Source organism: Somniosus microcephalus, chromosome 1, assembly GCF_052327205.1.
Source record: "Somniosus microcephalus isolate GS21.2 chromosome 1, FLI_Smic_1.0, whole genome shotgun sequence".
In the NCBI taxonomy this organism is placed as follows: Eukaryota; Metazoa; Chordata; class Chondrichthyes; order Squaliformes; family Somniosidae; genus Somniosus; species Somniosus microcephalus.
The window spans coordinates 62,345,955-62,372,624 of NC_140987.1; the positions used below are offsets into that span (position 1 = coordinate 62,345,955).

A 26,670-nucleotide genomic window follows, 5' to 3' on the forward strand; every position below is an offset into this window, starting at 1 on the left:
GATGAATCATAAGGTCTGCAATCAGAGTAGGGGGTAACCTGGGACAGGGTAGGCCCAATGTATCCTTGTGAGGCCAGGAAGACCACCCCTGCTCCTCCTGGCCCACAAGGCGCATATGTTTAAAAAAAAAAGAAATCTCACTTACCTGGGCCTCCTGTGGCCAGGATCCTGGCTGCTGCCAGCTTTTGATGGCAGGTTTGAGACTATGAGGTCCTTAGTTGGGCTCATGGTTAAAATGGCATGCACATCCCAATGATGTCATCAGGACACGACTGCCAATGAAATTAGGCCCCCGCTCCTCTCGGGTGGCTGACCCTATGCCTAAATTCATGCAAGTTAAAATGGTATGGGTGGGAAAACGGCATTAACATAATAAGCATGGCCTCCCCCCGTCCCGTCCCGCCAAGCGGGCTGGGATAAACTCAACCCTCGAGTTATTTTTAAACAAACAATCTTCTGCTTTACAACAGTGGCTACATTTCAAAAAGTACATTAAAGTGTTTTGAAACGTTCTAAGGTCGTGAAAGGCACTATATAAATGCAAGTTCTTTATTTTACACAGGAGAGGACAAATAACTTGAAAACACTCCATAATATTTAGTTGAATAAAGTCAATTATTTGAAAAATGTCCTTCATGTATCTACTGATGAGTCACCTTCATCCAGCTCCACTGTGTCCAACCTACAGGCTCTAACTGACTCAGAGGCAGAGGGTGATCAGGCACAAGAGGATGTTGAATTCTTGGGCATCAGGGAAACAACAGAAACCACAATCACTATGCTGCAGCTTGGTTAGAAGGCCCTTCTCCTGTTACTGGATCCTCCACAAGGCCTTCTCCAAAGAGCACACTATACAAGCTGGTGAGTTTGTGTCAGAGGACATATCAGCCACATGAAGTTCCCCCACTGGGACCTACTTTCTGGGAAGAGCATTCACCCGCCCGATTAGGAATCTCCATTAAAAATGCCCACGCAGATGTGCAATCTGGAAACAAGCCAGATATGTTACCTTGCATTGTGTTATGCAATTAGACTGGGAACAGTTGGAAGAACAGGCTGACTCTCTAGTTAACCTGCTCACCCACACCCATGGGAAATCAGCAACTTTGCTTCATGCTGCTCCAGGATGTTGGCATTTAGAGCTCCCACAAGGCCTTTCTGCAGGGCTCTATGGCTGTGATGGCTGCTGAGCTCCCAGAGTACCACCCCTGTGGAGGATGATTCAAATGATGGGTCCACCCAAATCTCACCACCAGTGCTTTGCAAACCGGTGCACAGAGGAAGGCGACATCATTTTAGCACACAGTTCACACTAAGGTACGTTGATAAAACAGTATTGTTTTTAATTATGTTTATTGTTGCACATATTGTCCCAGTAGTGAACAGAATTACTGTGGCATTGTCTATAAACAATTGTATATTTTGTTACAATTTTTCTATTTACATACACACACACATTAGTATATGTATGTTTCACATTCGAGGTTGATACTTGCTTTACCTGTAATTTTGTTTTTGGTCCTTCATGTGTTTATTTTTCTCATTGCTAAGTCCGTCTCACTTTGTTTGAAGATATGACTTTACAGCATGTTGCCTGGTCACCCCACTAGGTACAACTGTAACAGATTCCAGATTGTTCAGCCCCATTCCACATGGGTCTTTTTATCACATGCTCTTTTATCCCATAGAGCCTGCTGTCATTAATATATTCACACAGAATGCAGCTGACTCCTTCCTACCAGTTGCAACTGAGCAATTACTTTTATATGCACGTGTTGCACTTCCATCCATTTTCGACGCAAAATAAAGGAAAAACGAGTGACATGTCCTTTGTGGATAGTGTTGAAGTAGCTTAGAATGAAGTTGAAAGAAGAGCTTTAGCAGACGCAATGCTCTACACATCCAAACAATGCAGAGCAGCAATCAAGAAAGCAATAGAATGCTGAAGTACATAGCAAAAATAAGTCGAAGGGAATCATGATCAAACTGTATAGTGCTCTGGCCAGGCCACATCGAGTACCATGTCCAGTTCTAGTCACCAAGACGCAAGGGAGTCATTAAAGCATTAGAGACAGTGCAGAGAAGAGCCAAGTGGCTGATCCCTAGTGTCAGAGGCCAGGCTTATGAGGAAAGATTGGAGAAATTTGAGTTTTTCAGCCTTGAAAGAAGTGATCTTACATACTCAAGATAGTTAATCATATGGGAAAATGAAATTCTGTAAAATTACTTTTAAGTAAATTGCCTGAATATGACAAGGGGCCACAAGTTCAAACTAGTAAAAGATAAATTTAGGACTAATATCCAGAAGTTCTTTGTCACACAAAGAGAGATCACTACATGGAATAGACCCCTTGATAGAATAGTGCAGGCAAAAACCCAGGAGTCATTTAAAAAACAATTAGATACTGCAATAGGGGGACTTTAGGATATGTTTGGATGAATGAGCTAAGATGGGACAAATGGCCTCCCTCATCCTTAATTACCTTGTGATCTTGTGACTTTATTCAGAATAATGCATTAATATAGTGCAGTTACATAGGGGTTGTTACACATATTGCACCGGACACTAATGTGGGCGAAACCCATAAGTATCAGTGCATATTTCCACATAAATCAACATGGAATGCAGAAATATTTTTACTTGGTACATTCATTCACGTTTTGGAAAAGAAATTGATCTCAACCGCATTGACTTCAGGCTGTTGGCACAGGTTAAGGCCTTGGCAAAGTATAGCTTAAAATATCAATTCAGAATATACAGTGTGACATAAATTAATTGATCTCCCTCTCACAATAATTTGTTGAGCAGATTTTTTATTTCACTAGGAGAAAAGATTTATTTCCATGTTAAATATTTATAGAATATGTAAACCTTCATTACTACGGCTCAAAGCTGCCTTAATGCCCCAACTGTCATTTATTTAAAATGATGATGGTAAATTAGTGAAAAACTATCAACAGTCAGAATATTGTCCCTAGTTCTTCCATACACCTTGAACGTAGAGAAAAGAACACTGTAGTAAATGAAAGGCTTACTTACATATAAACTTATGGCTTTAGGGTAATAATTACGGAAATAGTGTTTTCATGACGCTGTCTCTCAACAAAGGTGTAGCAGTTCTTGTCCTTACTGTCTGATATTCTTCTGGAATGGCAGTAAAATTTACTTGAACATGACAAAGCCAGTGTTGAAATCCAGAGTCCTATGCTATTCTGTTTGTAATTGGGACATCACCACGATAATTCAACATAGTTTTCCTGCACGCTGTACATCAAGGCTTCCAGCATTGTGTAGAATTTATATTACATTACAATTTTATAGTCACTTGAACTAAAATAGAATCTCTTAATGGCTTTGTTGAGTAAAGTGAGGTTGGCAAACAAAATATGTCGTCCTTTCACCTTTACTTTTAAAGATCAGGTGGAGGTCGCAGACCTCTATACTTGGATTCGTCTAAGGTTTTCCAGTACTTGTAGTTCTCAGCTAAGTGCTGTATTAAATTGGGAAGGTTTGCAAATGCTGAAAGGAAGACAGTTGAAATTACATGAAAATGATCATTAAATTATTGAAAAATATTTAATTCAACACACACACTGTAATTACTCATGACTAACCTTTCTAACAAAACACAGAAATATAATATATTAACTGGAGATAAGCTGGTCTTTTTAAATAAACATTGTTATGATGTACTACTCTGAGGTACAGGTACTGTGTGTGTAAAATAATTTGCATTGTTTTATGATATTGGGATTGCCATTTAGGATTTATACATCTATGAAATGTTTCTACTATGCTCATATGTGGCAGAAATCTAATACCTGCCAAGAGGAAGTATTTCCAAGAGGCATGCAGCTCGGAACAGAGTGTAAAGCTGCGAGTTTGGTGAGTGAGGGAGTTCGGGGAGGGAGGTGTTCCTTTCTTTTTCTATCTTTGTCAGCTTCCAGGAGAGCAGGAGCTAAAAAGCTGCACAAGAGGGGACAGAGAACCAGCGGGAGTTCGGCTCTGTGACACCCCCCAACCGCATTTGGAGAAAAATAAAAGGTGACATCACAGGGAAAACGGCAAGTGATTGGTTGGTGAGTATTTTGCTCACTTCCCTTATCTTTTAAAGACCCGGAAATTTATTAGCAATTGTAAGGCTTCATTAGTACTAGTTTACTAGCAGTAATAAATCTTATTAGGTGTAGTAGGGTTTATTAATAAAAATAAATAAATTAAGACTCAATAAAGATGGCAGGGCAGGTGATGTGTTGTGACTGCAGTATGTGGGAGCTCCTGGACGCCAGTGTGATCCAGGACGGACACGTCTGCGGTAAGTGTTTGCGGCTTGAGGAGCTTCGGCTCAGAGTTGATGAGCTGGAGGCCGAGCTGCGGACTCTGTGATGCATCAGGGAGGGGGAAAGTTACCTGGACACTTTATTCCAGGAGGCAGTCACACCCCTTAGGATAGGGTCTTCTGATTTGGTCAGTGGTCAGAGGGACAGGAGGATGTGACTGCGAGTGAGGCAAGTATGGGGACCCAGGAGGTGGAGGAGCCTCAGCCTTTGCAATTGTCCAACAGGTTTGAGGTTCTTGCGGCCTGTATGGATGAAAGCGGTGGCTGCAGGGTGGATGTGCAAACTGACCATGGCACCGAGGTACAGGAAGCCACTCAAGTGGGGGGAATTAATAGGAATGTAGTGGTAATTGGGGACAGCATAGTCAGGGGGATAGATACAGTTCTCTGCGGCCAAGAGCGAGAGTCCAGATGGCTGTGTTGCCTGCCCGGTGCCAGGGTTCGGGACATCTGCATTGGGCTGGAGAGGAACTTGCAATGGGAAGGGGAGGAGCCAGTGGTCGTGGTCCATATAGGTACTAACGACATAGGTAGAACTAGGAAAGAGGTTCTGCTGAGAGAGTATGAGCAGCTAGGGGCTAAATTAAAAAGCAGAACCTCAAGGGTAATAATGTCTGCATTATTACCTGAGCCACGAGCAAATTGGCATAGGGTAAATAAAATTAGAGAGATGAATGCGTGGCTCAAAGACTGGTGTGGGAGAAATGGGTTTCAATTCCTGGGGCACTGGCACCAGTACTGGGGAAAGTGGGATCTGTATCGTTGGGACGGTCTTCACCTGAACCGTGCTGGGATCAGTGTTCTGGCGAGTTGTATAACTAGGGCGGTAGAGAGGGCTTTAAACTAAATATTGGGAGCATGGGATCAAATTTGGGAAGATATGGTAATTCAAAGATTAGAGACAAGGCAATAGAGAAAGGTATTAATATGGGAAATGATAAACAGACAGTGACAGGAAGGGATAGAGAGTACAAATCTAAAGAGTAAATCAACAGATAAGGCTAGAGGTTACAAAAATAATAAAAGGACAAAACTAAAGGCTCTGCATCTGAATGCACGTAGCATTCGAAATAAAACAGATGAACTGATAGCGCAAATAGAAATAAATAAATATGATCTGATAGCCATTACAGAAACATGGCTGCAGGATGACATAGAGTGGGACCTGAATACTGAAGGGTACATGACATTTAGGAGGGACAGGAAGCTAGGAAAAGGTGTAGGGCTGGCTCTGTTAATTAATGACGGTATTAGCACAATAGAGAGGGATGACCTAAGTTCAGGAAACCAGGATGTAGAAGCGGTTTGGGTAGAGATGAGAAATAATAAAGGCAAGAAGTCACTTGTGGGAGTGGTATACAGGCCCCCTAACAGTAACCACATGGTAGGATGGAGTATAAAGGAAGAAATAATGGGAGCTTGTCAGAAGGGTATGGCAATAATCATGGGGGATTTTAATCTGCATTTAGACTGGAAAAATCAGATGGGCAAAGGTAGCATAGATGTGGAGTTCATGGAATGTTTTCAGGAGTTTCTTACAACAGCACGTTCTGGAGCCAACCAGAGAGCAGGCTATACTAGACCTGGTATTGTGCAACAAGATAGGATTAATTAATGACCTCATAGTGAAGGTGCCCCTAGGTAGCAGCAATCATAATATGATTGAATTTTACATTCAGTTTGAGAGAGAGAAGAGTGGGTCCAAGACTAATATTTTAAATTTAAATAAGGGCAATTATGAGGGCATGAAAGCAGAGCTAGCTAAAGTGAATTGGCAAATTAGGTTAAGGGATAGGTCAATAGAGTTGCAGTGGCAGACATTTAAGGGGATATTTCAAAATACACAGAATATATACATTCCAACAAGAAAGAAAAATTCCAAAGGGAGGACCCACTATCTGTGGTTAACTAAAAAAGTTAAAGATAGTATTAAACTTAAAGAAAAAGCATATAATTGCGCAAAGATGGGTGGCAGGTCAGAAGATTGGACAGAATATAAAAAACAGCAAAGAATGACTAAAAGATTAATAAGGAGAGAAAAATTAGAGTACGAGAAAAAGCTAGCTAGAAATATAAAAACAGATAGAGTTTCTATAGATATTGAAAAAAGAAAAGAGTTAACAAAGTGAGTGTTGGTCCTATAAAAAGTGAGTCTGGGGAATTAATAATGGAAAATAAGTAGATGGCAGTTGAATTGAACAGGTATTTTGCATCGGTCTTCACTATAGAGGATACAAGTAACATCCCAGAAATAGCTGTAAATCAGGAAATGGAAGGGAGGGAGGAACTCAAGAAAATTATAATCACCAGGGAAGTGGTACTGAGCAAATTGTTGGAGCTGCGGGCTGACAAGTCCCTGGGTCCTGATGGACTTCATCCTAGGGTCTTAAAAGAAGTGGCTAGTGAGATAGTTGATGCGTTGGTTTTAATTTTCCAAAATTCCCTAGATTCGGGGAAGGTTGCATTAGATTGGAAAATAGCAAATGTAACTCCTTTATTCAAAAAGGGAGGGAGACAGAAAGCGGGAAACTACTTAACATCTGTCATAGGGAAGATGTTAGAAGCTATTATTAAAGACATTATAGCAGGGCACTTAGAAAAGTTCAAAGTAATCAGGCAGAGTCAACATGGTTTTGTGCAAGGGAAATCATGTTTAACCAATTTATTGGAGTTCTTTGAGGAAGTAACATGTGCTGTGGATAAAGGGGAACTGGTGGATGTACTGTACTTAGATTTCCAGAAGGCATTTGAAAAGGTGCCACATCAAAGGTTATTGCGGAAAATAAAAGCTCATGGTGTAGGGGGTAACATATTGGCATGGATGGAAGATTGGCTAGCTAACAGGAAACAGAGAGTAGGTATAAATGGGTTCTTTTCTGATTGGCAAGATGTAACGAGTGATGTGCCACAGGGATCAGTGCTGGGGCCTCAACTTTTTACAATTTATATAAATGACTTGGATGAAGGGGCCGAAGGTATGGTTGCTAAATTTGCTGATGACACAAAGATAGGTAGGAAAATAAATTGTGAAGAGGATATAAGGAGGCTACAAAGGGATATAGATAGGTTAAGTGAGTGGGCAAAGATCTGGCAAATGGAGTATAATGTGGAAAAATGTGAAGTTGTCCATTTTGGCAGGAAGAATAAAAAAAGAAGCATATTATCTGAATGGTGAGAGATTGCAGAGCTCTGAGATGCAGAGGGATCTGGGTGTCCTAGTGCATGAATCGCAAAAGGTTACTATGCAGGTACAGCAAGTAATTAGGAAAGTTAATAGAATGTTATCGTTTATTACGAGGGGAATTGAATACAAAAGTAGGGAGGTTATGCTTCAGTTATACAGGGCATTGGTGAGACCACATCTGGAGTACTGTGTACAGTATTGGTCTCCTTATTTAAGGAAGGATGTAAATGCATTGGAAGCAGTTCAGAGAAGGTTTACTAGACTAATACTTGGAATGGGCAGGTTGTCTTATGAGGAAAGGTTGGACAGGCTAGGCTTGTATCCGCTGGAGTTTAGAAGAGTAAGAGGTGACTTGATTGAAACATATAAGATCCTGAGGGGTCTGGACAGGGTGGATGTGGAGAGGATGTTTCCTCTTGTGGGGGAAACTAGAACTAGGGGTCACTGTTTAAAAATAAGGGGTCGCCCATTTAAGACAGAGATGAGGAGAATTTTTTTCTCAGAGGGTCGTGAGTCTTTGGAACTCTCTTCCTCAGAGGGCGGTGGAAGCAGAGTCTTTGAATATTTTTAAGGCAGAGGTAGATAGATTCTTGGTAAGCAAGGGGGTGAAAAGTTATTGGGGATAGGCAGGAATGTGGAGTAATCGGATCAGCCATGATTTTATTGAATGGTGGAGCAGGCTCGAGGGGCCGAGTGGCCTACTCCTGCTCCTAATTCGTATGTTCGTATGTTCTCCCCAATCCTGTCCACCACTACCTGGCAAGAGAATAGGCAAGCGTTCTGCTCCCAAACCTCTGCCAATAGAATTCTGCAACTTGCTAGGAAGGAAAGTGCAAGAATTGCTCGCGGTGATTCCTCCCTCCTTCCCAGCACGCGGCTAAGTGACCAGTTTCTGCTTGATACCTCCCTGCGGGGTTGCAACTGAATATTTGAATGTGGGTAAAAATGGACAAAATCTCCACAACCCATCTCTCCAATGTGACTCAGTGGCATTCCTGAAGAAACATTTTAACGTTATTCAGGTAAATAATAATTGCTGTCGGCTGTATAATGGGTGGACAACACATTAAGGTAGATTGTGGCCCTGAATTTCCTTTGGTTTTCTGCTGCTGTGCGGCCATAACTTCATCGGAAGTGCAGCAGAAAAAAACATTTACACGTGTGAATGGGGTTTTCAGCCCACCTCCGACCAGGTTACAGTGGCAGAAATTCCGAGGAAATTCTGAACTCTCCCTCTGCACTGGGCTGAATAAATTCATTAAGTATACATCCCAGAGCAGTATGGGGGGGGGGGGGGGCGGTGTCACAATACAGTGACTCTGCATTTATTGACATATTAAAAAACTTACAAGTGCAGCTCTAAAAGATAAAAAAATCAAAAATGAAATTCTTACCATCCCAAGCATCAAACATGTCATTTATAAAATAATCGATAAACGATATTTGAGATTTTGGAATACTACAGGTATTCCGATCAAAGACTGGCATCACAACTGGCAAACCTTGGCTTTTCTCCTCATCCGTCTGTTGACAAAGAAAGTCATTGTTACACCAATAGTAATTGCTACATCAATAAATCATGTGTCAGTGCACAGGACATGAAACCTGTAATTTAGTTTTATGCAGGCTGATGGCCAATGAGAGGACCATATGGGGAATTTTTTGACTTTGTGGTCCCATAAGAAGGGAGCCGCACTGGCCCAGAGAACGTATTAGAAAATTGAGTGGAGTCGGAATATCCGATATGCACTCCCGGTGGGCAAGGCTCCCCACTGGAAGTGTAAATTGGAAAATTACACCTACTCTCTTTTTTTGATTAAAACAGACACACAGATAGTTCCGCTTAATACAAATTAAATGCCTTGCTTTAGATTTTTAATTTCTTCCCCACCCTCTCCAAGTTGCGTCCCTGCGCTGAGATGTTGACTCCTTGCTGGAGTGCAGTTTCATGGGCTCTGGTTGCCTTCTGGTACTTTGCCCAAATGACTATTATTCATGTAATTTGCATTGACAGCGAGTGTTGGCAGACTATCCATTGTGAGGGACAACACAGCTGAGTCGGATTCCCTCCTCACCAGACATTCAAACATGCGCACTTGCAGTAGGATAACAATCAAGAATGGGGACCCTAGGGGCACTGAGGCCAACTGCAGTGTCCCAATGGCTTCCCTGGTTGAGAGGGCTAAGACAACACAGGCGGACTAAACCCGGGCTTTTTCTGATTTGTATGGCTAAACTTGGATAAATTTAAGTGCTTCATTTGTTTTATCTCCCCCAGCCCCCCCCCACCCCCACATGAATGCGGAAACATAAAAAAAAATACTGAAAGTTACAATAGATTTTGGGACTCTAGGGGAATCGGGATACGGAGATCGGGTGGGAAAGTGGATCTTATTGAATGGCGGAACAGGCTAGAGGGGCCGTATGGCCTACTCCTGTTCCTAATTTTTATGTTCTTATTTTCAATCATTTCAGCTGTGAAAAACATATTTCCAGCAAGGATAAACAAAAGAGTGTTGAACTATACTGGAATGTTTATGACAGGATGAAAAGGAAAATAGAAAATCAACTCCTCCGCATTAGTTTGAAACATTGACATAATTCTCATACTCAGCTGGGCTCATTTTAAGCATGCTGATCCCATAACAGCCTCAAATAATGTTGAAATGTGGCAATATTACCTGAGCAAAATATTCTTCTGAAATTCTCCCTGCCCATTCGACGCACAGCTTCACTGAGCGGCAAGGGTTAGCAATATCAGCACATTTAATCATCATGCGTTTAATGAGCAGTCTGTTCTCCACCGAGTTCTTTACACTGGACGGGCATTCACCATCACTGCTCTCACTCTGCGGAACACAAGCAGAAATTAGTGATTTACACATAATTACTGGCCATTTAAATCTGTTGCAGCAATTTAGGTTGCAAGGTTAAATCGGCTATTCCACACTATAGAAAAATACCTCACACTTTAAAAAAAAAAAATTTGCTCTGTAAACTTATTGGCCCTGAATTTCTGTGGGAACTATCCCGATCTCCTGCCACATCTTCGGCCAGAGTTTGGCGGAACCTCCGGAGAAACGGCATCATCAACGGGCCACTTTCAGCCACCGACACCAATTCTCTGGGGGTGCCGCTGATCTCCTGCCAAAGTTACATCAGGAGAGCAGGAGAACCCCCCATGGAAATTCAGGGCCATTGTATAAAAAATTATTTCCCCTACAGTTAAGCCTTTCTAAAAATGAAACTGTATTTCTGGTGACTTCTGTGTTCAAGCAGAAGAATGTGAGTAATTGAGAATGGAACATTTTGGCTTTGGTACGCCAGTGCTAACACTGAGCACTGCCAGCTCATGTGGAAACGGATCAGAGCCAGTGTGACATTTGCTCTACGCTGCTTCAACAATGTACTTTAATTGCAAAATCAGCAGAACACCCCAACTGCACCTATGTGACATTTCCATTCCCCTCGCCAGTTATTCTTATGAGCTATCTGAGATTCTAAACTCAGCGCCAAATTAAAGCAATTTTTGGTGTCCTTGTTCAAACTCTGCTGCACTCATCCTGTCCAGCATCAAGTCCTGCTTACCTAGCACTCCTGTCCTCGTTGACCTATATTGCCCATCACCCATTACATTTAATTTAAAGCCTTCATACGCGTCTTTAATCCTAGCCTTGCCCCTCTGTAGTTCTGCAATTTTCTCCAGCCCTATATCCTCTCACCAAACACTCTTCTCTGGTCTTTTGTACATGCCTTTGCCCCATCATTGGCGGCAGAGCTTTCAGCCACCTCGGTCCTACGCTCTGGAATTCGCTTCCTAAACCACTCTGCCTCTCCACTTCTAACTTCTTTAAAAACCTTCTCAAAATCCATCTGTTTGATGATGTTGTTGTTCTGGATCATAAGTCCGTGTTATTCAAGGATAAAATACAGGTTACCAAGGGGTAAAAATTGGGTAGCGCCACCCTCCGCGGCCGATTTTCCTAGGTAACGCCTCGAAAGGGAGGAGGGGCGCTATTGGAAGCACCCCGCGTCCCTCTTGGGGCGCTGCGAGGCAATATTGCGGCGCTATGTGCCGCGTCGCGGTACTGCAGACCTTCCTCCCCTTATTAAAGGGGAGGAGCCTGGCGCAGTGCGTCCCGGCGTCCAGCTGGGCCACCAGGGATCGGGAGTGCCGGCACCCCGCGAGGGGGCTTCACGGGGGCCGGGGACAGCAACGGGGGCAGGTGCTGGCAGGCGGCCAGCAACAAAAATGGCCGCCCGCCACCTCCCCTTTAACTAGCGCCGCCCCAGCCACAGGTAGGCCCCCCTGACCCCGGCGGACATAGCGTCCGGCGGTAAGCTGGGGGATGCCACCCAATGTTACAGCCGGGGAGCTGCACACGGCGATGATGTCATCGCTGGCGGTACAGCGCCGCCGCTAACCTCCCTCTGGATTTCATGGGAGGTGTTAGCGGCGCTGCACCCAGGGCACTAACGGGAGGCGCAAATCAACCGAATTTAGCCCCCCAAGAGTTTCCGGGAGAATGCACTTCTGGTTTACACAATATATTAATGTTAAGACTGTGGGCAAAATTGTAGAAATATTTGTCCAAACTGTGGGCCAACCAATGAGAAGGAAGCAGCACTAAAGCCTCTAAATCAGAATTAACCTGCAACAGGGAGTGTGTTGGCCATGTGATATGGCAAGGGGAAGACAAAACTACCAGATTACTCACCAAATTGCTAAAGGTTTGGGCATTACGGAGTGAGAAAAGCCAGTTTGATTGTCCAGCACTACAAGCACTTCAGCAAGCACTCAGACAGAGAAGACACACATTTAAAGGGACGGAGAGGCTGCTGCTGCACCAAACATGGAAAAAGGTTGCCTAAAGCAGAGATAGTCAGCCACCACAGTCGGATAAGTTAAAATATAAATTGCTTTACACAAAGGGTGTTGAATAGGTAGAATCGCCCACCAAGGAAGGAAGAGGTTGCTAGAGATTTCAAGAGAGTGAAAGATAGCTTTTTGGCAGATAATGCTGATAAAGGTTGGGAGAGATAAAGTGGTGTATGAAATGTCTGATCATTAGGACCAGCCCAATAGATCGAGATGGTCTTTTCTGGTTTTGTACAGTCCTGCATTCCAAAAGGACAGAAGGATGTATCAGGGGAAGTAGGTTGGTCTATTTATGCATCATGGAGTCCAGAGCTTGCTTCATGAAGGAGTCGGGGCGGGGGGGGGGGGAATTTTCCTGAATCAGCCACAGACCTTTTTTCTTTGCCCAACCCAACCCCACCTCTTTCCCATCTCTCCTGGCAGGACTTGGCTTTTTTGAGACTCATCGGCGGTGTAGTGTATGTACCTTTAAGAGAGAACTACTTTTACAGCTCCTGTATACTGTAGTACCGGCAGTGACCACACCTGTATATAAGCCTTGAGCATGCCTCTGTACTGTCAGTCTTTAGACTACCCTCCTCCAGTAAACACCTGTTGATTGTTAAGTTACAGCCTCCGTGTAGTTATTGGAAAACATCATACTTTAAGAATCACGGATTCAACAGTGGCGACGAGGTCGATTCGAATCTACCTGCAACTCTGCATTTCCCTTCAAGGATTCGCTCCAGGAGGGCGGTGGAAGAAAGTCGAGGCCAGAAGCATGGGCGTCGACCATGAGCAACCGCCCAGTCATCCGGCAGAGAGTGAACATCACAGGGGAGGCTGTTGAGAGCCGGGCTTGGTTCCCCAGCCACGACGATCCAGCAACAGACTGGCAACAGGTACAGCGCAGACCCTTCTCGGACAGCGGCGGCTGGAGCCGACCGACGGCAGAGAAAAAGCCGAGCAGCATCGACGGGGTAAGAGAGAGGGTGAAGCGCACAGGGCGCAGCCAGGGGTTGAAAACCGAGCGGCATCGAGGAAAAACAAAGCAGAGAGAGAGGGTAAAGCAGCAGCCGGGTTCAGGACCGAGCGGCGGCAACGGGAAAGGCGCACAGGAGAGCGCACAGAGCACAGCCAGAGCTCAAGGGCTGAACAGCATCTGCGGGGAGAAGAAGGGAGAGCGCGGGAGACGCCATTTTTAGAAGCCGCAGCGGAGAAGAAGGGTGAGCACGGGAAGAAAGGAAAGCGCGGGAGACGCCATTTTGTGCCAGCGGAGAAGAAGGGAGAGCGCGGGAGACGCCATTTTAGACTGTTAAATCACACCCAGGGATGCCGAAGAGTGGCAGTATCACTGTGTTCGACAATGAAGTCGAAGATTGGGCGACATATGTGAACGCATTGAGGTGTACTGCAGGGTGAATGAAGTGCCAGATGCTAGGAAAGCACTGGTTTTGTTAAATTCCATGGGTGCAAAAACTTATGGCTTACTGCGAAACCTAATAACCCCAGAGAAGCCCGTGGATAAGAATTTCGAAAGCATAGTAGAAATCCTACAGGACCACTTAAACCCCACACTGCTGCTGATAACAGAAAGATTTAAGTTCCACAAAAGGAATCAGCATAAAGACGAAAGTAATGCTGAGTACTTAACGGAACTGCGCAAGCTATCGAAACACTGCCAGTTTGGAGTGGGACTAGCAGATACGTTAAGGGACAAGTTTGTGTGTGGGCTTCAAAGTGAAGGAACCCAGAAACAGCTTCTAGCAGAAAAGGATCTTGCGCTGGACAAGGCTTTCAGCATGGCAGTATCACACGAAGCAGCCGCACGGGGCGCTGCAGAGATACAACGGAGACCGCAAGAATATGACACCAATGAAATGTCATATGGAGCAGGGAAGTGTTATTGCTGCGGCAGAACAACACACAACCAGAAGGATTGTTGGTTCAAGGACCAAGTGTGCAGACAGTGTGGAAAAGCAGGACACATAGCAAGAGTCTGCAGGTTAGGGAAGAAAACCAACAGCAAGAAATCTCCACAGGAGAAGTACAAAAAGGTACATAAGGTGATGGACAGTAGTTCAGATGAACAGAAAAGTGATACAGACTCCGGAAGCAAGGAGCTGGGTTGTCTGAAACTATATAAGGTAACCAAAATGGAGGATCACCAGACTATCTGGGTCACACTCAAGATAGACGGAGTCCAAGTGAAAATGGAATTGGACACAGGATCAGCCCTAACGGTCATAAACCAAAGGGACTACAAGCGGCTATTTTCACATATACCCTTGAAAGCTACAGAGATTGTCTTGAAGATGTACACGGGGCAAAAAGTCTACCCCAAAGGAAAAATAAGGGTGAAAGTGATATACAAAGGCCAGGAAATACCTAAAATGGACCTATATGTATTGCCAGATGGAGGACCACCACTACTAGGACGTGAATGGATCCGGAAGATACAATTAGATTGGCATTCCATACAGGCACTGAAGGTTGAGGCCAAAAAGGATGATGATGTCACACCTGGACGACTGTCAAAAATGCTAACTGACGCACAAGAAGTGTTCCAGGAGGGACTCGGAACACTAAAAGGCATAACAGCAATGATTAAAATAGAGGAAAATGCAAGCCCAAAGTTTTTTTAAGGCCAGACCGGTGCCTTATGCGATCCGACCAGCTGTCGAAGCAGAGCTGGAAGGGTTGGAACGTTCAGGAGTACTGTCCAAAGTAGACTGGAGCGAGTGGGCTACACCCATCGTTCCTGTAATGAAGATGTCATTGAGTAATACACCTGGGGAACCAAAGAAGGTCCGCATCTGTGGGAATTTTAAGGTGACAGTGAACCCAGTCCTTCACACGGTACAATATCCGCTTCCACGGATTGAGGATATTTTCGCCTCGCTATCTGGAGGTAAACGCTTCACCAAAATTGATCTGGCCCAGGCGTACTTGCAAATGGAGGTAGAAGAAGCCTTGGAACAATACCTCACGATCAACACTCATAAAGGTCTCTACCAATACAACCGGCTGGTGTTCGGGGTAGCATCGGCTCCGGCTATTTGGCAAAGGGCAATGGATCAAGTCCTGCAAGGGATTCCAGGGACCCAGTGTTATTTGGACGACATCCTGGTCACGGGCGAAAATGACAGTGATCACCTTGCCAACCTGGAGAAGGTGCTCACTAGATTAAAGGAATATGGGCTACGAGCTAATCACCACAAGTGCGAGTTTTTCCAGAAGCAGATCTCGTATTGTGGCCACGTTATTGATGAAGAGGGGTTACATAAGTCCCCTGAAAAGATTGAGGCAGTAGTCAAGGCTCCAGCACCGGAAAATGTGTCACAACTGAGGTCGTTCCTCGGGCTGGTAAACTACTACCATAAGTTCTTACCAAATTTGTCTACAGTATTACACCCACTGAACACCCTACTGCAAACGGGGGTACCATGGAAGTGGAATGACGAATGTAAACGAGCTTTCCAGAAGTGCAAAGAATTGATCACATCAAAAGAGGTGTTGGCCCATTTCAACCCAGCACTACCAATTCGGTTGGCATGTGATGCATCACCCTATGGTATTGGAGCGGTGCTGTCGCACAAATTCCCAGACGGGTTGGAGAGGCCAGTAGCCTTTGCGTCTCGGTCACTAACCTCAGCCGAGCGCAACTACGCCCAGATTGACAGGGAGGCCCTCAGCCTAGTATGGGGAGTAAAAAAATTCAACCACTATCTGCATGGGCAGAAGTTCACCTTGCTGACTGACCACCAACCACTTGTCTCCATCTTCAATCCAAAGAAGGGCGTTCCGGTGATGACTGCACAACGGTTACAAAGATGGTCCCTTTTTCTAGGGGCGAACCAATATGAAATAGAATATAAAGGCACGAAACAGCATGGAAACACTGATGGGCTATCACGCCTGCCACTGCCTACTGTGGAGGAAGCACCAGCAGTGGACCCTATTGAGATATTTTATTTGTCAATAATTGAACGATTGCCAGTAACTAACGTGGATATAGAGAAGGAGACCCGCAATGATCCGACACTGTCTCGGGTATATGATTTGACGGTGAGGGGATGGCCAACACATGGCGACTCACTGTTGCCAGCATTCTCATCCAGAAGAGAACAGCTGTCAGTATGCCAGGGGACAGTGATGTGTGGATCCCGAGTGGTAATTCTACCCAAGTTAAGGGAGAGAGTGCTCAATGAGCTTCACGAAGGTCATCTGGGAGGGGTGAAAATGAAAAGCCTTGCTAGGGCTTATGTGTGGTGGCCGGGGATCGATCAACAAATCGGGGACCTAACCAAGAGCTGCTCAGGATGCCAGAAGGTCCAAAATGCACCACCACATGCCCCTCTACACCCATGGGAGTGGCCCTCCTCTCCATGGTAACGGGTGCATATTGATTTTGCTGGTCCATTCATGGACTCAATGTTCTTAATAGCAGTGGATGCTCACTCGAAATGGCCTGAGGTGATAAAAATGTCCTCAACCACTACAGAGAAAACGATTGCAGTCCTACGGACCATATTTGCCAGGAACGACTTGCCAGAGCAGATTTGCTCTGATAATGGACCAGTTTGTGGCCGAAGAGTTTTGGAAATTTATGAGAAGGAATGGGGTAAGGCATTACACATCCGCCCCGTATCATCCAGCCACAAATGGATTGGCTGAGAGGTTCGTACAAACCTTTAAAAAGGCGATAAAGGCCATGTGCGATGATGAAATTCCACTACAGCATAAGGTGGACAATTTCCTGTTAGCCTACAGAAATGCGACACATGCAGTTACCAACCAGACCCTGGCCATGATGTTCTTTAACCGAAGGTTGAGATCTCGTCTGGACCAAATGTGTGAAGAAATGTTGAGGATAAACAATTCCAGCACATCAATGAGAAGCCGACAAGGAGCTTCAATGTAGGACAACCAGTCTTGGCCTGTGACTACCGAACAGAGAAATGGCAACCCGGAACGATATGCACACGGCAGGGGCCATTAATGTACACAGTGGATTTCGGGGAGAACATTGTGAGATGCCACGTCGACCAGATCTTAGCGTCACAGGAACGAGTGAACCCCATGTCTCGCGTCTCTGGGGATGAACCCGACATACCGGTAGCATCTACCTCAGAAACAGTAGCAGTGGAAACTGATGAAATAACCGACAAAAAGGGGCCAGAATCGCCTCCGCACCAAGAACAAGAACCTCAGGAAAAGCGCTATCCAGAAAGGATCAGGAAGCCGCCCCAAAGACTGAATCTATAAATGGACTATTTCAGTTTAATGTGCATGTTAAAGTGTTAATTGTTATTTGAACATTATGGGTACTGCTAATCTAAAAGGGGAGGAATTGTAGTGTATGTACCTTTAAGAGAGAACTACTTTTACAGCTCCTGTATACTGTAGTACCGGCAGTGACCACACCTGTATATAAGCCTTGAGCATGCCTCTGTACTGTCAGTCTTTAGACTACCCTCCTCCAGTAAACACCTGTTGATTGTTAAGTTACAGCCTCCGTGTAGTTATTGGAAAACATCATACTTTAAGAATCACGGATTCAACAGGCGGCAGTAGCGAGAGCGGCCCTGGGTGGAGACTGAGTGCGGAGACCGAGGAGTTAAGGAGCGGGGGGGAGAGAGAGCGGCCCAGACTCACCGGTGGCAGCAGCGAGGGCGGCCCTGGGTGGAGACTGAGCCTGGAGACCGAGGAGTTAAAGAGCGGGGAGAGAGAGCGGTCCAGACTCACCGGCGGCAGCAGCGAGAAGTAAAAAGTAATCAAAGTGTGACATCACCAGAAAGCAGGTAAGTGATTGGTTGGTGAGTATTTCTCTCTTTCTCGCTTTTTTCCGAACTTAATTTTTGTGGTTTATACTTTCTAGGGTCTCTGTTGTGTAGCGGGGAGTGCTAGTAAACAAGGGCCCTTGAGTATATCATTTAATTGTAGAGTAATTAGTGGTATTGAATTGATTTGATTTAATTTGAATTAATTAAAGGGTAAGTTATGGCAGCACAGCTCGGCCCTGTGGCATGCTCCTCCTGCACTATGTGGGAAATCAGGGACACTTCCTGTGTCCCTGACGACCATGTGTGCAGGAAGTGTATCCAGCTGCAGCTACTGATAGACCGCATTGCGGCGCTGGAGCTGTGAATGGATACATACTGGAGCATTCACGTTGCTGAGCACATCGTGGATAGCATGTTTAGGGAGTTGGTCACACCGCAGGTATAGGCTGCACAGGCAGGAAGGGAATGGGTGACCACCAGGCAGTGTAGTAGGCGCAGGCAGGTAATGTAGGGGTCCCCTGTGGCCATCCCCCTTTCAAACAGATATACCACTTTGGATATTGTTGAGGGAGATGGCTTATCGGGGGAAGGCAGCAGCAGCCAACTTCCTGGCACCATGGGTGGTCCTGCTGCACACGACGGGAGGAAAAAGAGCGGGAGAGCTATAGTGATAGGGGATTTTATTGTAAGGGGAATAGATAGGCATTTCTGCGGCCGCAAACGAGACTCCAGGATGGTATGTTGCCTCCCTGGTGCAAGGGTCAAGGATCTCTCGGGGCGGCTGCAGGGCATTCTAGAGGGGAAGGGTTAACAGCCAGTTGGCATGGTGCATATAGGTACCAACGATTTAGGTAAAAAACAGGATGAGGTCCTAAAAGCTGAATATAGGGAGTTAGGAGGTAAATTAAAAAATAGGACCTCAAAGGTAGTAATCTCAGGATTGCTACCAGTGCCACGTGCTAGTCAGAGTAGAAATAGAAGGATATTTCAGATGAATATGTGGCTAGAGGAATGGTGCAAGGGGAAGGGATTCAAATTCCTGGGACATTGGAACCGGTTCTGGGGGAGATGGGACCAGTACAAACTGGACGGTTTGCACCTGGGCGGGACCGGAACCGATCTCCTAGGGGGACTGTTTGCTAGTGCTGTTGGGGAGGGTTTAAACTAAAATGGCAGGGGTTTGGAAACCTGTGCAGGGAGACAGAGGAAAGGGAAGCAAGGATAGAAACAAAAGACAGGAAGGAGAAAAGCAAAAGTGGAAGGCAGAGAAATCAAGGGTGCAAATCAAACATGGCCACAGTAAATAATAATTCTAAAAGGTGTAAGAGTGTTAAAAAAACAAGCCTGAAGGCTTTGTGTCTTAATGCGAGGAGCATTCGTAATAAGGTGGATGAATTAGCTGCACAAATAGATGTAAATGGATATGCTATAATTGGGATTACAGAGACATGGCTCCAGGGTGACCAAGGCTGGGAATTCAACATCCAGGGGTATTCGATATTCAGGAAGGACAGGAAAAAAGGAAAAGGAGGTGGGGTAGCATTGCTAGTTAAAGAGGAGATTAACACAATAGTAAGGAAGGATATTAGCTCTGATGATGTGGAATCTTTATGGGCAGAGCTGAGAAATACTAAGGGGCAGAAAACGTGAGTGGGAGTTTTATACAGACCCCCCAAACAGTAATGCTGAGGTTGGGGATGGCATTAAATGGGAAATTAGAGACGCGTGCAATAAGGGCACAGCAGTTATCATGGGTGACTTTAATCTACATATAGATTGGGCTAACCAAATTAGTAACAATACTGTGGAGGAGGAATTCCTAAAATGTATACGGAATGGTTTCCTGGACCAATATGTCGAGGAACCAACTAGAGATCAGGCCATCTTAGACTGGGTATTATGTAATGAGAAAGGATTAATTAGCAATCTTGTGCGAGGCCCCTTGGGGACGAGCGATCATAATATGACAGAATTCTTCATTAAAATGGAGAGTGCAGTAGTTGACTCAGAGACTAGACTCCTGAATTTAAATTAAAGGAAACTACGATGGTATGAGGCACGAGTTGACTAGGATGGATTGGGGAACGTTACTTAAAGGGTTGACGGTGGATAGGCAATGGCAAACAATTAAAGATCGCATGGATGAACTACAGAATTTGTTCATCCCTGTTTGGCATAAAAATAAAACAAAAAAGGTGACTAACCGTGGTTAACAAGGGAAATTAGGGACAGCATAAGATCCAAGGAGAGGACATATAATTTGGCCAGAAAAAGCACCAAACCTGAGGATTAGGAGCAGTTTAGGATTCAGCAAAGGAGGACAAAAGGATTAATTAAGAGGGGGAAAATAGAGTATTTGAGTAAGCTTTCAGGGAACATAAAAACTGACTGTAATAGCTTCTATAGATATGTGAAGAGAAAAAGATTGGTGAAGTCAAGCATAGATCACTTGCAGTCAGAATCAGGGGAATTTATAATGGGGAACAAAGAAATGGCAGACCAATTAAATACATACTTTGGTTCTGTCTTCACAAAGGAGGACACAAATAACCTCCCAGAGATGTCGGGGAACATAGGGTCTAATGAGAGGGAGGAATTGAATGAAATCAGTATTTGTAGGGAAATGGTGTTAGGGAAATTGACGGGATTGAAGGCCGATAAATCCCCAGGGCCTGATAATCTACATCCTAGGGTACTTAAGGAAGTGGCCCTAGAAATAGTAGATGCATTGCTGGTCATCTTCCAAAATTCTATAGACTCTGGAACAGTTCCCACGGATTGGAGGATAGCTAATGTAACCCCACTATTTAAAAAAGGTGGTAGAGATAAAATGGGGAATTATAGACCAGTAAGCCTGACATCGGTAGTGGGGAAAATGCTAGAGTCCATTATAAAAGATGTAATAGCAGAGCACTTGGAAAACAGTGACCGGATCGGACAAAGTCAACATGGATTTGCAAAAGGTAAATCATGCTTGACTAATCTACTGGAATTTTTTGAGGATGTAACTGGTAGAATAGATAAGGGAGAATCAGTGGATGTGGTGTATTTGGACTTTCAGAAGGCTTTCGATAAGGTCCCACATAAGAGATTAGCGTGTAAAGTTAAAGCACATGGGATTGGGGGTAAGGTATTGACTTGGATAGAAAACTGGTTGGCAGACAGGAAGCAAAGAGTTGGAATAAACAGGTCTTTTTCCAAGTGGCAGGCAGTGACTAGTGGGGTACTGCAGGGATCGGTGCTAGGACCCCAGCTATTCACAATATATATAAATGATCTAGACGAGGGAACTAGATGTAATATCTCCAAGTTTGCAGATGACACAAAGCTGGGTGGGCGTGTGTGCTGTGAGGAGGATGCAGAGAAACTCCAGTATGATTTGGAGAGGTTGGGTGATTGGACAGATACATGGCAAATGCAGTACAATGTGGATAAATGCGAGGTGGCAAAAACAGGAAGACAGATTATTATCTGAATGGCAATAGATTGGGAATAGGGGAAGTGCAACGAGACCTGGGTGTCCTTGTGCATCAGTCGCTGAAGGTAAGCATGCAGGTGCAGCAGGCAGTTAAGAAGGCAAATGGTATGTTGGCCTTCATAGCGAGAGGATTCGAGTACAGGAGCAAGGATTGCTGCAGTTGTACAGGGCCTTGGTGAGACCACACCTTGAGTATTGTGTGCAGTTTTGGTCGCCTTATCTGAGGAAGGATGTTCTTGCCATGGAGAGAGTGCAGCGAAGATTCACCAGACTGATACCTGGGATGGCAGGAATGACGTACGAGGAGAGATTGGGTCAATTAGGGTTATATTCGCTAGAGTTTAGAAGAATGAGAGGGGATCTCATTGAAACTTATAAAATTCTAACAGGACTAAACAGACTAGATGCAGGAAGGATGTTCCTGATGGTGGGGGAGTCCAGTACCAGGGGTCACAGTCTAAGGATAAGGGGTAAGCCATTTAGGACTGAGATGAGGAGGAATTTCTTCACCCAGACAGTGGTGAACCTGTGGAATTCTCTACCACAGAAGGCAGTTGAGGCCAATTCATTAAATATATTCAAGAAGGAGTTAGATATATTTCTTAAGGCTAAAGGGATCAAGGGATATGGGGAGAAAGCAGGGACAGGGTACTGAATTTCGATGATCAGCCATGATCTCATTAAATGGCGGAACAGGCTCGAGGGGCCGAATGGCCTACTCCTCCTATAATCTATGTTTCTATGTTTTCTAATGTTTGGGAAAGCTGGTGGATGAGTTGATGCAGCCAACAGTTTACTCCAAGGTTTCCAATGATGAAACCAACAGAAAAGTTGAGGACTTCCCACTGATACTGATGCGTCACCTACTCACAACATTTTCTTTATGTGGATGAACAGAACACGTGGTATTCATGATGCTCAAGGCCAGCAATAGGGTTTGCTCCCATTAACTGGTAATTATGCCAGCATTAAGCAGATTCCCCTACTTGCTGTGCTTTAGACTCTCATTGTACTTGCATGTCAAATACATGTATACAATAATATAATAAAAATGGAATTCTGCCAGAATTATACTTTTTGTAAATTGTGGCATTTATTATTTTCAACAACAACTTGCATTTCCCTCTATAAAATGAAAGATACAGCAAACTAATAAACTAATTTGTTCAGAGAATACTAGTAAAACACATTCATCTTATTGTACTATATTAATAGTTGAAATTCATAGGAATTATGATTGAAAATTAGTGTCACTGCAGCTCGACTGCACAGACGTCAATCAGAAATCATACGATGGTGAAAATGGATTCCATCTACTGAATGTCTTCACAAAGCAGTCCGCTTGATTGGTACTTTATCCAATAGGTTAAACCTCCACCCCCTCCACCACTGGCCTACCCTGGTTGCAGTGTGTACGATTTACAGGATGTACTGCAGCAACTCGCCAAGGCTTCTTCGGCAGCACCTCCCAAGTTCACAACCTCCACCACCTAGATGAACAAGGGCAGCAGGTGCATGAGAACACCATCAACTCCAAGTTCCCCTCCAAGTCACACACCATCCTGATTTGGACATTTAGCGCCGTTCCAGGGTCACAATCCTGGAACTCACAATCTTGGAACTCCTTCCCTAACAGCACTGTAGGAACACCTTCACTACACAGATCAGTAAGTAGGCCCACCACCACCTTCTCAAGGGAAACTAGGGATGCACATTAATGTTGGCCTTGCCAGTATCACCCACATTCCAAAATTAAATGTTTCTTTGTTAGTATACTTCTAAAATACTGGTATCAGAATCAAGGATGCATAGAATGTTAGGAACCTTGGTGTATTTATAAAGCAGTACTTTAATCAAATGGCTCAGCTAATATCATCAGTATGAGCAGGAAGCTTGTGCAGTTTATAATCAAAATGCCAATGAGCCCTGAGATTAAATTACTGCCTTGAAATCAATTAAGGGTAGCACTTATATTATTATAATATAGATAGATTTTATGGAGTTGATCTTTGTGCCAATCGCAGCTACTAGATTTGATTCTGGCTGCCAGAGCTAAGTACTGTAGATTGGGCCTTTACTCTCTGGAGTTTAGAAGAATGAGGGGTGATCTCATTGAAACATATAAGATTCAGAGGGGGATTGACAGGATAAATGCTGAGAGGTTGTTTCCCCTGGCTGGAGAGTCTAGAACCTAGTCATAGTCTCAGGATAAGGGGCCAGCCTTTTAAGACTGAGATGAGGAGGAACTTATTCACTCAGAGGGTTGTGAATCTTTGGAATTCTCTACCCCAGAGGGCTGTGGATGCTGAGTCGTTCAAGGCGGAGACAGATAGATTTTTGGACTCTAGGGGAATCAAGGGATCTGGGGAATGGGTGGGAAAGTGGAGTTGAGGTCGAAGATCAGCCATGATCTTATTGAATGGCGGAGCAGGCTCGATGGGCCATATGGCCTACTCCTGCTCCTAATTCTTATGTTGCTATGTCACTGATACATGACAATGTTCACACTGAGGCGGCTGAGGTTTAGACCTTACATTTGAGCTGGTTTCCTCAAGAGAAGTCATAGGTTTGTTGATGCTGTTCACAAATTTGTTCACATGTTCAAAATGCTTTGTCATCTCTGTCGCCAAAACCATATCAATGATTGCCTGTCGCAACGTCCGAAACTGATTCCTGGAAGAAATTGGACGAATGATTACAAACTGACATTTCTTTCTTGGTTCAGCATTAGTTGAATCTTGTAGCAAAGTCTTGCTGCTGTTCGATTTAAAAAATTATATATTTTTCTTAATTTTTTTAGATGTAGTAACAGTACAAGAGTGTAGGACAGGCTTGATGGACCAGCTAGTCTTTTCCTGCCCATCATTTTCATATGTTTGGATGTTTGTGACTTCAGCTTTCTAGAACCTAAGCTCTGGAATTCCCTCCCTGAACCCCTCTCTCCTCCTGTAATGAGCTCCTTATACCTACCTCTTTGATCAAGTTTTTAGTCACTTTTCCTAATGTCCCCTTCTTTGGCTCAGTGTCAATTTTTGTATGATTACGCTCCTGTGAGCACTTTGAGATGTTTTACGATATTAAAGGTGCTGTATAAATGCAAGTTGTTGATATTCTGATATGGGCCCTCGGCATTCCCAGGATAGCAAAAGCAAAAAGTTACCTCTTAAATTCTTACTTTTAACCAGTTGACTTTAGAGATTGACTGTCACTGTACTATTAAACAAACTAAATGCATATACAATCTTGGCAATGAGGACTCTCAGTGGCCTGATAATCTATTCATCAGTAAATCTAACCTTTCAATGTTCTTGAAGATGTTGCTCTTGTTGTCTCCTGCTGTAAGCTGGAAGGCCAGGGCTGCATGGTGACTTTCCAGCACGGCCAAGTCATTGTACAGTACTGCTAGCTCACTTCCTGCGTTGCACAGGAAGGAGTTGGTGCGACCTGGGTGGTCCACATCATGCACGGCGGCTGCAATGAGTGCTGCAATCTCATCCAACTCGTCCAAACTCCCCTGCAAAACATAGCAATAAATGAGAGACTGCACAAACCAAGATTAAAAGAAAACATTAACTGGTGCCTAGTTTCAGTGAAATTCTTAACAATTATGCAATAATGAGAAATTCATGAGCTACTCAAATGAAAGTATTGATAATTGGTTTCATGCAAATGATAAAATATTGCCATTTTCATAAGAAATAGAAGACATTTAAAAATAAAAAAACACATTTCCAAAAATAACTCTAAAATATTTTTGGGTATTTAAAGATCTTGTCATAATAATTTGAATTACAGCAGATTCACTTGTTAAAAATGCTGGGGGTATTTATCCTCCATCAAAGGGCACTGTAAAAAAATTTTCACCCTCTATATCACTATTCAGAAAAATCAGTTAAAATAGGACTTTCCACCCTCAAGACAAATGTTGCTTTATTTCCATCCTTCTTCCCACCCTCCGCATATTCAGTCACTTAAATGTCTCCCATCACATATTGTAGAAATGAAGTCGACCTTAGATGTTTTCTATGGCTCCATTGTTAGGGAGCTACAACCAACGTCCATCATAACCAGGTTTTATTGCAAGATTCAATGTACTTGATTAGTCAGTATAAAGGTTTACCTTGACTTGGTCCTTTCGCAGGAAATATGCTGTGGCGTGCAATACATCAGCTGCATGTGTTGAATTGTGGTATGAATTTGATGCATGATAATTGACCTCTATGACCTGCAGCCATGATCTTAGAGTCGTTTCTGAACAGTTTAAAAATTCGCATATTCTAAACTGCGTTAAGATTTTTAAACCAAGATAGAGCAATGGCCTAAAACAAAACAGAAAGGATTGTTTACAAAGCATGTTAGCGACTAACTCATTGGCATCAAATAAATCGTTTAGTATTGATTACAATTGAGTATCAATTTACAAAAGACAACGGCCGCGATTTTACGAACCTCGGCGGGTCTGTGGTGGGCAACGTTGGTGGCGGGTCCCGACCCCGCTGCGGTCTCCAGCCCGGCCTCTGAAATGATTTTACCCAATTGGGCTTGTTAAGCCCGTCCAGCGAGTTTTCCGGCCAATTAGAGGAAGTGGGTCTGATGACGTCATTTGATGACGCGCCATCAGCTGGTTTCCTTAAAGGGACCATGCCCAAATTTAGTTTGACATTTGTGCTGTCCGTGTTCTACAGCATTGAGGTGCTGCAAACACTGACAAGCACTGCACAGAGGTGCAGAGCTGCACCCAGGCTCTCCCATGACTACCTCCATATGCTTATGGAGGGAGTCACAGCACGCAGAGGGAGGTTCTCTTCCCTTCCCATGGGTGGAAGAGACCTCCCCAGGACACCAACACAGCCTGGTTGCACATTGCACAGGAGGGCACAAGCAGGGATGTCGTCAGGAGGACCAGACTGCAATGGCGCAAACCTTTCAATGATCTCAGTAGATCACGAGACGTTAGTACAAAGCCGCACTCAACTTCATCCTGCTGTGCCTTTCATCACATCCCCATCATGCCACCTTCCCTA

The 26,670-nt window shown here is 44.2% G+C and overlaps 1 protein-coding gene across 1 annotated transcript in view; it reads right to left on the reverse strand.

The window, feature by feature from the left end:
• Positions 1-173: 173 nt before the first annotated feature.
• The window catches only part of pde8b (phosphodiesterase 8B), a 440,027-nt gene continuing 413,530 nt past the window's right edge, over positions 174-26,670 (reverse strand). Inside the window, exons 18-23 of the mRNA XM_085982537.1 lie at positions 25,767-25,965; positions 24,943-25,160; positions 24,181-24,319; positions 10,206-10,373; positions 8,919-9,048; positions 174-3,520 (exon numbers count right to left, since the gene is read on the reverse strand). Coding sequence (XP_085838663.1) covers positions 3,411-3,520; positions 8,919-9,048; positions 10,206-10,373; positions 24,181-24,319; positions 24,943-25,160; positions 25,767-25,965 — 964 coding nt within the window. The 3' untranslated portion in view covers positions 174-3,410. The remainder of the gene's footprint in view (positions 3,521-8,918; positions 9,049-10,205; positions 10,374-24,180; positions 24,320-24,942; positions 25,161-25,766; positions 25,966-26,670) is intronic.